The following is a 12,548-nucleotide window of genomic DNA, read 5'->3' as shown; positions in this document are numbered from 1 at the left end:
TAACCATATTCCACCTAAAATAATGTGACATGTTGAGGAATGCTTTCATTTGTAATTGTTCAACTAATTCAAAAGCAGCCACAGACCCCCCCCCCCCCCCCCCACCTCAAAAAGAAAATAAAAAGAGTATATAAGTTAAAAGTGTCTCCCCCCTTGAGAAAATGTCAGAAAGTAGCATTGGAGATAGAGAGCAACAACATGAGTTAGTGAGGTAACAGTCAAAACTTTGATCAAAGAAATGCATCATTTGACAAAATAAAATACATAGAGATTCACTTATTCACTTTTATATCAACATACAACATCTTCAACAAGCTAAAAACAACCAACTCAACAGATGATTGGCAGTTTTCAGTTCAGTACGGGAACCTGTTTACCAATATCTAGAAATGTAGCAACTTCATAAACTCGTAGTAACCACTAGAGCACATGTAATACGCAAAAATAAATTCAGTCCACATAAAAAATGTAAAATAAATTATGTGGCACTAGTAGTTAAATTATTGTGCTGCAACATATAGAATGATTTGTTATAGAATGTATTAGAATGTTTCATATTTGTTAATTTATGGGAATGTTGCATATTGGAAATATAGCAAGGAACTGCTCACAATTTCCCTTTATTTTTACGTTTAAATACCAAGCAAAAGTGTATTAATGTTGGAATTTCTGTTGGAAGTGTGTTATGTATCCATTTTTGTTTGAAGTTCTAGTCAGTCAAAAACAACAAATATGCACAGGTAAAAATGGTAGCTTAGTGAATGAAAAAAGTAACATACAAAAGTTAGACATCCAATCAAAGAAAATCTAGCCAAGCTAACTATTACACCTGTAACTTAGCATTACAAAAAGTCATTGAATCAAAGTAGGCTACTAATCAGTAGACCTATATGGCACGGATTACAAATTGAACAATTCTCACCAATAATACTAGGTAAAACTCCAACATTTAAGTGGGCTGCGTTAATTCTGACAGCCGTATTTACAGGTATGTATACAATAAATAGAGTTCTGTATGTAATCCTATGTGTTCTGATTATCCAAATGTAAATATCACTCTCTTGTTTTACACACATAGGCATACAATTTAGATTGTCCAGTTCATTAGGCATCAATCAATTGTCCAGTTAATCTGCCATGAAGCAGATTAGGCTTAGTTAATCTCATGATTGTAATAGTCCATTTAATCTGCCATTAGGCAGATATCGCATCAATCAGTCCATTTAATCTGGCATCCGGCAGATATGACATCAGGCAAATATGACATCAGGTAGATATGACATCAGGTAGATATCGCATCAATCAGTTTGTCCATTTAATCTGGCATCAGGCAGATATGCCACCAGGTAGATATGCCAGCAGGCAGATGTCATCAGGCAGATATGCCATCAGGCAGATATGCCATTAGGCAGATATGGCATCAATCAGTTTGTCTATTTAATCTGGCATCAGGCAAATATGCCATCATGCAGAAATGGCATCAATCAGTTTCTGTTTGAGCCAGCCTAGCCTGAAAGCCTGGTTGTAACGTATGATTGACATGCCCTTTAAGACACTGGGCAGCTCACCAATATCTTTGTCTATCTGGACAGGTATGATGTTTCTTGACCTGGAATCTGATGGTCAAACAAAAACATTAGGGTAAACATCTCATTGGGATATGTACTAACTATGGGATAGTTTTTTGTTCACATAGAAATTACTTTTTATTCAACTAAATTGTGTTAATTTTAATAAATAGTTGATAAAGTTCAAGGATACACTTGTAAAAGCCCCCCCCCCCCACCCGTCACTTCCCCTACCCTTCAAACCTTTGTATAAAACTGACCTGGATCTAGGACCCTGGCGAAGTAGGTCAGAAACAGACACTCCTCTGAAGATACATAGTTAGCTGATAAAACCACGATTATCTTTCCATTGCAACTGTGGAATAGATGAACATATGATCACTTCCTTTGCTGGTGTTAAAATTATACAATCTAAGGGAATTTAATTAATTAACTGTCCATTGTTACTGGCATGTAATTTCGGAAGATAAATTGAAAGCTTAAGTTTGTATAAACTAATTTAAATTGTAAACAGTGTGCTTAGATAGGAGAAAGTGGTGGTTCCAGCTTGTGGTACACAAGGCGTGACAGTGTGACACATAATGTGGCAGTGTGGCACATGATGTGACTGCTAGGTGATGCATGGCATGACAGTGTGACACATAATGTGGCAGTGTGACACATGATAAGACTGCTATGTGATGTGTGGCATGACAGTGTGACACATGGTGTGCCTAATGTGTAACACATGATGTGACTGTGACACATAACGTGACACGTGATGTGACTGAAACATAACATGACTGTGACACATAACGTGACACATAACGTGACAGTGACACATGACGTGACATGTGACGTGACTGACACATGACGTGACCATGACACATAACGTGACCATGACACATGACGTGACACATGGCGTGACATGTGACGTGACTTACACATAACGTGACTGTGAGACATGACATGACCGTGACACATGACGTGACTGTGACACATGACGTGACTGTGACACATGACGTAACTGTGACACAGAACGTGACACATGACGTGACTGTGACACATGACATGACTGTGAGACAGCGTGATTAGTGTGAGACATATGACGTTTCTATGGACTATGGCGTGGCTACTCTGTCCGTTGTCTGGCTGTAGACTGACCAGTCAACTGACCCACCAGATGACGTCAGCACTCACCGTTCCTCCAGCGCCCTGGCCAGGTTCTCGTACAACGGTCCGGTCAGGACGAGGTCACGTGGTGGCAGAAAGATCCGGAAGCCCATCTTCTCCAGCATGACGTGGAAGGGCAGACCGAACGTCTCAAGGTCTTTCTGTGCACAGCATAGAAACGCTGTGTAATACTGTTTGTAGTTGTTGGGTCCATCTGTGAGAAACATATCACAGCAGTCAAACAACTGACCATATATACATAGGGGCATACATACATTTAGGCATGTACATGACATAAATACATAAACTTTTTCTTTCGGACTTTTTTTCTCCGAAAAGTAAAGAGGGGATACTGGTAAAAGTATATATTTTCTATATAAATAACATTTCGTTTGGGGATGAGGGAAAGGCCGGTAGACAGGTTTGGAGAAGAGGGGTGGGGGTGCGGCTTGCTTCCACCCACGAAACAAAGCCTGAAAGAAACACTGTACAGTAATGACTTACCGAAAACTGACAATATATCCATTGTTTGTCCTCTTGTCGGTTCCTTCGCACATATAATTTCATCTGTGATTGACTTACTTTCTTTTCGAATCACCTGAAAATATCATAAGATAGACGTTGAGAAATGAACTCATAGAAGATAAACGGCAAGAAATTAATTCATATAAGATATGCGGTAAAAAAAAAAATTTTTTTCGATCGGTTTAGTCACGTTAAAGCAGAGTCTTGAGGGTATGCATTGATTAGCAGCTATTCGGCGGATATACAACATCTAGTTAGCAAACGCTATAAAGATCTAAAAACCCGTGTTGAAGACCCGTGTGTAAAGACCCGTGCTATGAAGATACGTGTTTGATGACCTTTGTATGAAGACCAGTAATATGAAGACCCATACTGTGAAGACCAATGTTGTTATGACCCGTGATGTGTCATAAGTCCGTATGCATTAGTGCTGATAGGTCTATATGGATGATGTAGTGCTCTTATAAATAAAACAAACTTCCGTGGAAGTTTTTCCTGGAAAATTAACGTATTTAAAGCTCCCGATACTCAACATAGCCGTCACTATACCTAACCGTACCTTCCCAAATATGTTATTATTATTTCCAAGCAAATATGTAGAGCACACAATAGTTTATAGCAAGAAACCGCTAAATTTTGGCCGTTGGTTGCTGCGGGGTGATAGGCGGGATTTATTCATCAAATTCATGTCGTTACGCTGAATAATTTACCAGGGCCAGTTGTGTGAACGTAGAACACGATTAGATGGAAATAATTAGATAAAAAACTGGTTAGTGCGAGTTGGGTTAGGCATCCTATTGCCTTCACTTGAAAGTTAAAAACGAAGCCAAACTTTAACAAAAACGTAAGTCTTAGCACACTCTGAACCCAATTACTAACAATAAACATAGCACATGACCTAACCCAAGCTAAAATCTAAACCTACCATCGCTACAGCAACCATTATGTTCTAGTACTATACCAAAACCCGAACCTTTTATCACTCCTTAAGCCTTTCTCTAATCCTAACGTAGCTCAACAAAACCATACTGTTTATTTTTCTGTTTACAAATATATCTACTTCTCTTTCAAATGTAAACTTTTCATTAAGTCAACATGATACATAAGAGGCAGATACTGGTGTATCTAGACGTTGTTTCAAATATTTGGGAAGAAAAATTATAGGAAATTGTAGGTCTATCAAAAGTTTCACACATAATTTTTTTTTAAATAAAAATATTCTGCTTTTAATTTGTTTTCTTTTCGTATATTTGTACAGCTAGGGTGTTCTTATGAGTGGCATGTAAGCTTCTCCGCCCCCCCCCCCCGTTCCTCATCATACTTTTTTAGAATCCCCCCCTCCCCCAAATAAATGAACACATACATTCTATCTTATGCCAGAAGATTGTATTACCGCCCTTGAATTTCTTCCTTGATATAAATCAGGGCCTATTGTGCGACTCAGCAACGTAAAGGTTCGAGCACATTTTACACGACACGGAGGTAAATTTAACTAGCACGTCTCCGTCACGTATGAAAGGCTAGATATTTCTAGAACTTTCTAGATATTTCTAGAACTTTCACAACTTGGAATTCACAAGTGTCTTCCTGACCGACTTGAATTACCCCCCCCCCCCCCCCTCCCACACCACTTTAGGCGACTAGTCTAGATAGACCCGGTAATATAAAAAAATCTACAGATAACATACAGATAACAGTGAATTTTTATACTATGGTTGGACTGGTTGTTAAACACTAGTTAACAAGCTCGATGTGTTAGCAGTCTTTTGTTGTGTTCCTTGTGTTAACCTTTGCATTACTTCCCCTGGGTAACTATGTGTCTTGTTTGAAGGACAATATGTTATTTGTCACATTCACATGAAAATGATTCTGTAGCTATTTTTCAAAGTTTAAAAAAAAATGAATTTGATCCCGCATTCGTTCAAGGTTAAACCTCATTGGCTAACTGTCCTTCGTTACTACACAACACCCCTCCTCCATAACCACACTAATCTACACCCCTACCCCTTCCCCCCTCGCTTATACATTATACTACACCCCTACCCCCAACCATGTGAGTACACTAAATACACCCTGACCCCCCCCCCCCCTCTGTTAAAAGACCCAATGTGACCCTAACGTGATAAACTAGACCCCCCCCCCCCCTCTAAAGTAACCTACACTGAATATAAAGGCTGGGCAGAATGTCAACAGAATACAACCACCCACCCACCCCCTCAAACACACACACACACACAATTCACACGAACACTTGTAACCAATTAGGATATTAAAATGTAAAGTACATTTACAGGGAATGGGGGAAAACTAATGTTGAGTTTAAAAATTCCAACATTTGAAGGATTCAGACTAGATTTAATAACGGGAATGTACCAGCACTTGACTGTTTGTTGTGTGACCTCTGACCTACTTAGGCTAGTCTTCCTTGTGTCAGGGGGTGACACTCATGCTGTTATACTCTCCTAATCTGGGAGTTAGTGTGTGGTTATACTCTCCTAATCTGGGAGTTAGTGTGTCCACACAGTATACCATAATACATGAGGCTGCGGGTTAATTGAAAAGTTTGGCTCAGAAAAACCCGCGAAACGGGCAATGCGATAAGGCAACTTAAAGGAGTTTCTACCTAACCTCATGTGTTGACTTTAGATAACATTCTAAAAATAGCCTGGAAAACTGAGTACTTGTTCCTTCTCGAGTTATCGGAATTGCTTCATTTCAATGAAATGCGTGTTTTCCCATAGTTGTCTCTGTTCCCGAGTTCAACAGGGGAGGGTAACTGGTGTAATCTTCCTGACTGACTAGTGGCATTCATCTAACTAAAGAATGCTACATGTTCCAGCGACTCTTGGACAGTGTTTCTTCGAGGCATCTCTTCGGAGGGCCCCGAAGAGAGTCTACCCCCCCCCCCCCCCCCACGGAGAAAAAAATCTGGAAGAAACACTGCTCTTGGATGCTATTAAACGGTTTAGACCTAGTGAATGGGGCTTTAAACTCTACGACAAATCAACCACAAAACAGAACCCAGTGATGATTTCTTAAAAAAAAAACAACAACTTTGAGTTTGAAAGCGAATAAAGGGTCGCCCATAAATAACGTCACACTCGTAGGGGGGGGGGGGGAGGTCCGTAATTTTTTGACGGTGTGTGATGAGGGGAGGGGGGGGGGGTTCAGATGGTGCGACGTCACACTTATGCATTATAAAAAAAGCAATGTTAGAAAACGTATTTTAGACGTTATTTCGCGCTTTAGATAACTTTTTTAATAAATTGCAAAAGGAATTGATTAAAATACTCTATTTTGACAGAGTTCGGACAAGATTTTGGAAAAATATCAATGTTTTAAGAAAAATTCAACTGCAATTTTGAGGCGGGGGGGGGGAGGGGTGGTTGTAGGCTGAGGCGTGACGTCATTATAGGGGAGTCTGGCTTTTTGTGACGATGTGTGACGGAGGGGGGGGGGGAGGTAAAAATCGTCAAAAAAGCGTGACGTCATTTATGGATGACCCCCTAATACAACGTGTCTTATGAAAAACATTCGGTACACTGCGATCTATGCAAAGCATAAACAACTTGATGGTTTCTTTAATACAACATATCTTATGCAAAAAATCTATGCACAGCATAAACACTTTTATCCCTTTGACAAATAGCGAGAAGCAGATTTCGCAATGTCACCCATTCAATTATGCAATGTGCGTTGAACAAACTTTATTCAGTGTTTCTTCTAGACTATTTTCTCCCGGGGGGGGGGGGGGGCACTTACGTTTTCAGGGGTGCGGTAGACTTTCTTCGGGTCGGGGGGGGGGGGGGTCGGACACTGTTAAAAGTATATATATTCTATATAAATTTTATTTCGTTCGGGGGGGGGGGGGGGGCGGTAGACTTTCTTCGAGGGGGGGGGCTCCGCCTTCCCCCCCCCCCCCCACCTGAAGAGATGCCTGGAAGAAACTTTGGCTTTATTCCCTGCAAGCGGTATCACTCGCTAAAGATATTTCTCGTACAAGCCATACCACTCAATTTAAGGCAGCTAATGTATTTAAATATTTTCAAATTTTGCTATCATCTTTTCATGATCCCAATCAACAGACAGAACAATGCTTTGTGTATTTCATGTCAAGCTTATCTCATCCATATGACGTCCCCTAACTTCACACTGCTCTGATGGGCCAACTCACCGGAAGTAATGCTAAGGCCATTGTGTTGACCAATGTATAATTTCATCTACACTACTAAATAACTATAAAAATATACTTCTATTACATCTATGAAATACATAGTCTGGTAGTAGGGCGGTGTGGTCTGGAGGTAGTACACCCAATTGCTAACCCACAAGTCTTGAGTTCCTGGTGTTCTCCCAGCTCTTATGGTCTCCTGACTGAAGTTTGATAAAGTAAAGGCGGCTGGGCATTCAGCTGACCAGTGACCACATTACCCTTCCAATGCCGAGACTGCAGAAATTAGTTAATTAATTTAGCTTCAAGTGCCCTATTGAGGGCCTATATTGGCCTTAACAGCTTTACAGGTATGAGAAACGTGATCATTGTCATTAGGGGTCGACCATAAATGACGTCACACTCGTAGGGGGAAGGGGGGAGTCCGTAATTTTGTGACGGTGTGTGATGAGGGGGAGGGGTTCAGATGGTGTGACGTCACACTTTTGCATTATCAAAAAGCAATGTTAGAAAACGAATTTTAGACGTTATTTCGCGTTTTAGATAACTGTTTTAATAAATCGTAATAGTTTAGACAAGATTTTGGAAAAAAAATATCGATGTTTAAATAAAATTCAACTGCAATTTTGAGGGGGGTTGTAGGTTGAGGTGTGACGTCATTTTAGGGGGGGGGGGGTCTGGCTTTTTGTGACGCCGTATGACGGAGGGGAGGGGGGAGGTAAAAATCGTCAAAAAAAGCGTGACGTCATTTATGGATGACCCCTAATAATGCCTAATCCTAATAAGAATTATTTTGTTTTATTTTTAAATTATTATCATAGGCCTATTAAGATTAAGTAATGTGCTATGGGTAAAAAAACGTATTATCATGTTACACACTAACACTCAACTTGACACAGCTTACCTTGGATGTTTTGCCCATCGTAATCCAGCGAATCAATAATCTTAGTACCAAATCAATCCAGAAAATGTTAACATAAATTTAAGTATTTTTGAGAACACAAAATTGCGAATAGAATTCCCAACAGTGAGCTATTCATAGTTGTGTACACATCAACTGTCAACACACTGATAGCTGTATAGGCGGGTTCAGCACGGGAAATGGACCAATGAAATCCCAGCACTTATACCCATATCAACAGACGACAACTTCCTTGTGGGGTCGTGGTTCTCGTGTTGTTTAAGTTTGGACCGACAACTTCAGTCAGCAAGTAGATGCAGATCTAGATCTAGATTCTAGATCTATTTTAAGTAGTTCACTTTTCAGTTTAGAGTAAGCCAGAACTGAAGCATTACCAAAAAATACATTAATATTTTGGCTTTTTCTTTATGCAGTGTAAAAAATGCAAAGGGTTAAATTCGGGTTAATATTGTTGTACTACTTAGGATGACGTATGAAATTTATGAATATTTAATTAATTATTTCCAAATATATTGGTTTCACTTGAATGGATCTACTTTGTAAGATTATGTCCATTGAATGTAAATGTAAAAAAATAAACATAGGGACCCTACAACAATTCTAACATCAATCGCCGAAGCTAACGCTGGTAAACCGACCGATAAACGTTGATAACCCATACCCAAGTGTATTTATCTGAGCAGTCGCCCATCATACCCCACTTCCCCATCTGAGGACCACTGTTCCTGGTATCAATGTTAAAGACATACCCCACTTCCCCATTTTAGGACCACTGTTCCTGGTATCAATGTTAAAGACATACCCCACTTCCCTGTGTCTGAGGTCACATATTAGCTGTATGTCGTGTGTATTTTATACAAACGTTTTACGTTGTTTTAAGTATGAATAAGGAAATAAAATTAGTCTTATTTTATTTTTAAAAAAAAGTGTGATTGTTTTCAAAATGTACGCGAATCTCATTGGTTGAATTTATTATTATGAAAGCGTTGATGCAGTGTTTCTTCCTGACCTTTTTCTCCGGGGGGGGGGGGGGGGGGGTTTGGGGGGGGGGGGTTGGGGGGGGGGGCGTGGTGGACACTGCTAATTTGTTTTCTATACAAATTCCATTTTGTTCTATGAGATGCCTGGAAGAAACTCTGCGCCGATGTGATACATTTCGCGCGCAATATAATTGTATAAGTGTTATTTATTTAAGATTTTTCTAATTAATTTTAATAAATGTCTAATAGTAGGTTCCCAACTGGTCGACTAGACGTATACACAAAATTGTATCTTAAACTTATAACCTGACACTAGACGCGGCCTTGAATGCACGATGCTGACCAACATTCCAAACCAGTTTGTATTAGGCAACTTGTCGGGGGGGGGGGGGGGGGGTGTGGAGCCCGAAGCACATCCATCGCTTCCCCCCCCCCCCCCTCCCCCAATGAAAACGAAAAAAAAAAATTATATAGAAAATATATACTTAAACCAGTATTTAAATCCGGCCCCCTCCCCCCCTTCCCTTGAAAGTTTAAAATGCCCTCCCCCGAGATAAAAATGTCTGAAAGAAACCCTTGTTGTAGTTGGCGTTTAAAGATATATGCCGATTCCCCCCCCCCCCCCATCCCCGTCCAGCCAGTTGTATCCGGGTTCAATGTCAGTACCTTCATCAAACACAAGGCCCAACGGCCCAACCATTGAGAATGGTATCAAATATCACCCCCCCCCCCTATCCCCATCTTTCAGCTTCCTAATCAATTTTATCTTAAATTTATAAATCAATGCTCATCATCACCTTTATTTTTTATTTGATACAACTTTTATGGGTCGTGCACACACCCTATTACCTAACACAAAATAACACCTTCACCACTCCTCCAATTATAGGCTTCAGGCCAAATATTTCTAGAAGCATCTTCTCCCAATAATATCAAAGGCATAATTTGAGAAACCACCCTCAACACCGTGAGCAAGATCCGTTGTGTTCAGAATGAACATAGACATAATTCGGATAAAATCTGAAAAGAAAAACAAAACTTGAAAAAATAGAAACTTAAAATTTAATTTGTTCATTGTAGCCAACAAAATAAGTGATTATTTATTTGCATTAGTATGGGCTGGTGGGGTTTGGATGGTAATAATTTGGTTACAAATGTACTGTTACAGTGTGTAGAGCTGTTAGTGTTAGTTTTCTATTACCAACCGCAACTAGGATGAAAAATTTTTTTTTGGCTTGTTTTGCTTTTGTCCGGCGTCAACTCCCCTCCCCCTCCCATCACCCCCTCTACTGTAAATAAGTTCCGCGTGTGTACGAGGGGTTGTTTGTTACGAAGATTGATGTAGACCTATGCCTATACTTCATTACTGACCGAGAGATTTATATAAACACCATCACTGACAGAAATATGTGTGTGATGTGTGTATGTATGGAATGTGTATGTGCATATAGGATGTGAGTTTTATGGGATGTAGGTGTGAGACTGTGTATGGGATATAAATGTTTCAGGAATCTCTGTTTATAGAATAAGTGTGTGTTTGTGTTGTGTGGAATATCTAATTCATTCTGGCCTCTTTCGGCTCGTGCCTGTTTCAATGACCTCAGCAATTAGTGACTAATAGTTTGGGTAATTTTTTTAGCCCAATTAATTCTGAGGTGCATTTATGGTTGTTAAACCTGAGATTCTTATTATCTGCTAATTACTTGCCCCCCTCCCCAAGGTTCTTCTTAAAATATGGGAGATTCTAAGTGACAATGTATACACACAAGTCTTCAGTTATTCCCCTCAACACAGCTCGCATTCCAAATCTGGACAGTTTGGTGTTGTCATGGGAAACTTCTGCTGGTCAGTTTAGTGTGGGGAACTTCTACTGGTCAGTTTAGTCTAGACACAGGGAACTTCTGCTGGTCAGTTTAGTCTAGACACAGGGAACTTCTGCTGGTCAGTTTAGTGTTGTCACAGGGAACTTCTGCTGGTCAGTTTAGTCTTGTCATGGGAAACTTCTGCTGGTCAGTTTAGTGTGGGGAACTTCTGCTGGTCAGTTTAGTCTAGACACAGGGAACTTCTGTTGGTCAGTTTAGTCTTGTCACAGGGGAACTTCTGCTGGTCAGTTTAGTGTTGTCACAGGGAACTTCTGCCTGTCAGTTTAGTCTTGTCACAGGGAACTTCTGCTGGTCAGTTTAGTGTTGGGAACTTCTGCTGGTCAGTTTAGTCTTGTCTCAGGGAACTTCTGCTGGTCAGTTTAGTCTTGTCACAGGGAACTTCTGTTGGTCAGTTTAGTGTTGTCACAGGGAACTTCTGCTGGTCAGTTTAGTCTTGTCATGGGAAACTTCTGCTGGTCAGTTTAGTCTTGTCACAGGCAACTTCTGCTGGTCAGTTTAGTCTTGTCATGGGAAACTTCTGCTGGTCAGTTTAGTGTTGGGAACTTCTACTGGTCAGTTTAGTCTTGTCACAGGGAACTTCTGCTGGTCAGTTTAGTGTTCTCACAGGGAACTTCTGCTGGTCAGTTTAGTGTTGGGAACTTCTGCTGGTCAGTTTAGTGTTGTCACAGGGAACTTCTGCTGGTCAGTTTAGTGTTGGGAACTTCTGCTGGTCAGTTTAGTCTTGTCACAGGGAACTTCTGCTGGTCAGTTTAGTGTTGGGAACTTCTGCTGGTCAGTTTAGTCTCGACACAGGGAACTTCTGCCTGTCAGTTTAGTCTTGTCACAGGGAACTTCTGCTGGTCAGTTTAGTCTTGTCATGGGAAACTTCTGCTGGTCAGTTTAGTCTTGTCATGGGAAACTTCTGCTGGTCAGTTTAGTGTGGGGAACTTCTGCTGGTCAGTTTAGTCTAGACACAGGGAACATCTGCTGGTCAGTTTAGTGTTGTCACAGGGAACTTCTGCTGGTCAGTTTAGTGTTCTCACAGGGAACTTCTGCTGGTCAGTTTAGTCTTGTCACAGGGAACTTCTGCTGGTCAGTTTAGTGTTGGGAACTTCTGCTGGTCAGTTTAGTCTCGACACAGGGAACTTCTGCCTGTCAGTTTAGTCTTGTCACAGGGAACTTCTGCTGGTCAGTTTAGTCTTGTCACAGGCAACTTCTGCTGGTCAGTTTAGTGTTCTCACAGGGAACTTCTGCTGGTCAGTTTAGTCTTGTCACAGGGAACTTCTGCTGGTCAGTTTAGTGTTGGGAACTTCTGCTGGTCAGTTTAGTCTCGACACAGGGAACTTCTGCCTGTCAGTTTAGTCTTGT

General features: G+C 40.6%; 1 protein-coding gene across 1 annotated transcript; it reads right to left on the bottom strand.

Annotated features, from left to right (window-relative positions):
• Positions 1-1,449: 1,449 nt before the first annotated feature.
• On the bottom strand, positions 1,450-8,498 carry LOC131931513 (myeloid differentiation primary response protein MyD88-like). The gene is made up of 5 exons (XM_059288342.1): positions 8,321-8,498; positions 3,225-3,318; positions 2,748-2,934; positions 1,829-1,923; positions 1,450-1,616 (listed from the first exon to the last, which is right to left on the bottom strand). The coding sequence occupies exons 1-5, from the start codon at positions 8,336-8,338 to the stop codon at positions 1,465-1,467; spliced, it is 546 nt and encodes a 181-aa protein (XP_059144325.1). The 5' UTR covers positions 8,339-8,498; the 3' UTR covers positions 1,450-1,464.
• Positions 8,499-12,548: the final 4,050 nt, after the last annotated feature.

The sequence above is a fragment of the Physella acuta genome, unplaced genomic scaffold (assembly GCF_028476545.2).
Source record: "Physella acuta isolate Inbredline_101_S28 unplaced genomic scaffold, ASM2847654v3 ptg000104l, whole genome shotgun sequence".
In the NCBI taxonomy this organism is placed as follows: Eukaryota; Metazoa; Mollusca; class Gastropoda; family Physidae; genus Physella; species Physella acuta.
Note: the sequence above shows the minus strand (reverse complement) of the source record. Positions and strands in the feature narration are given on the sequence as shown.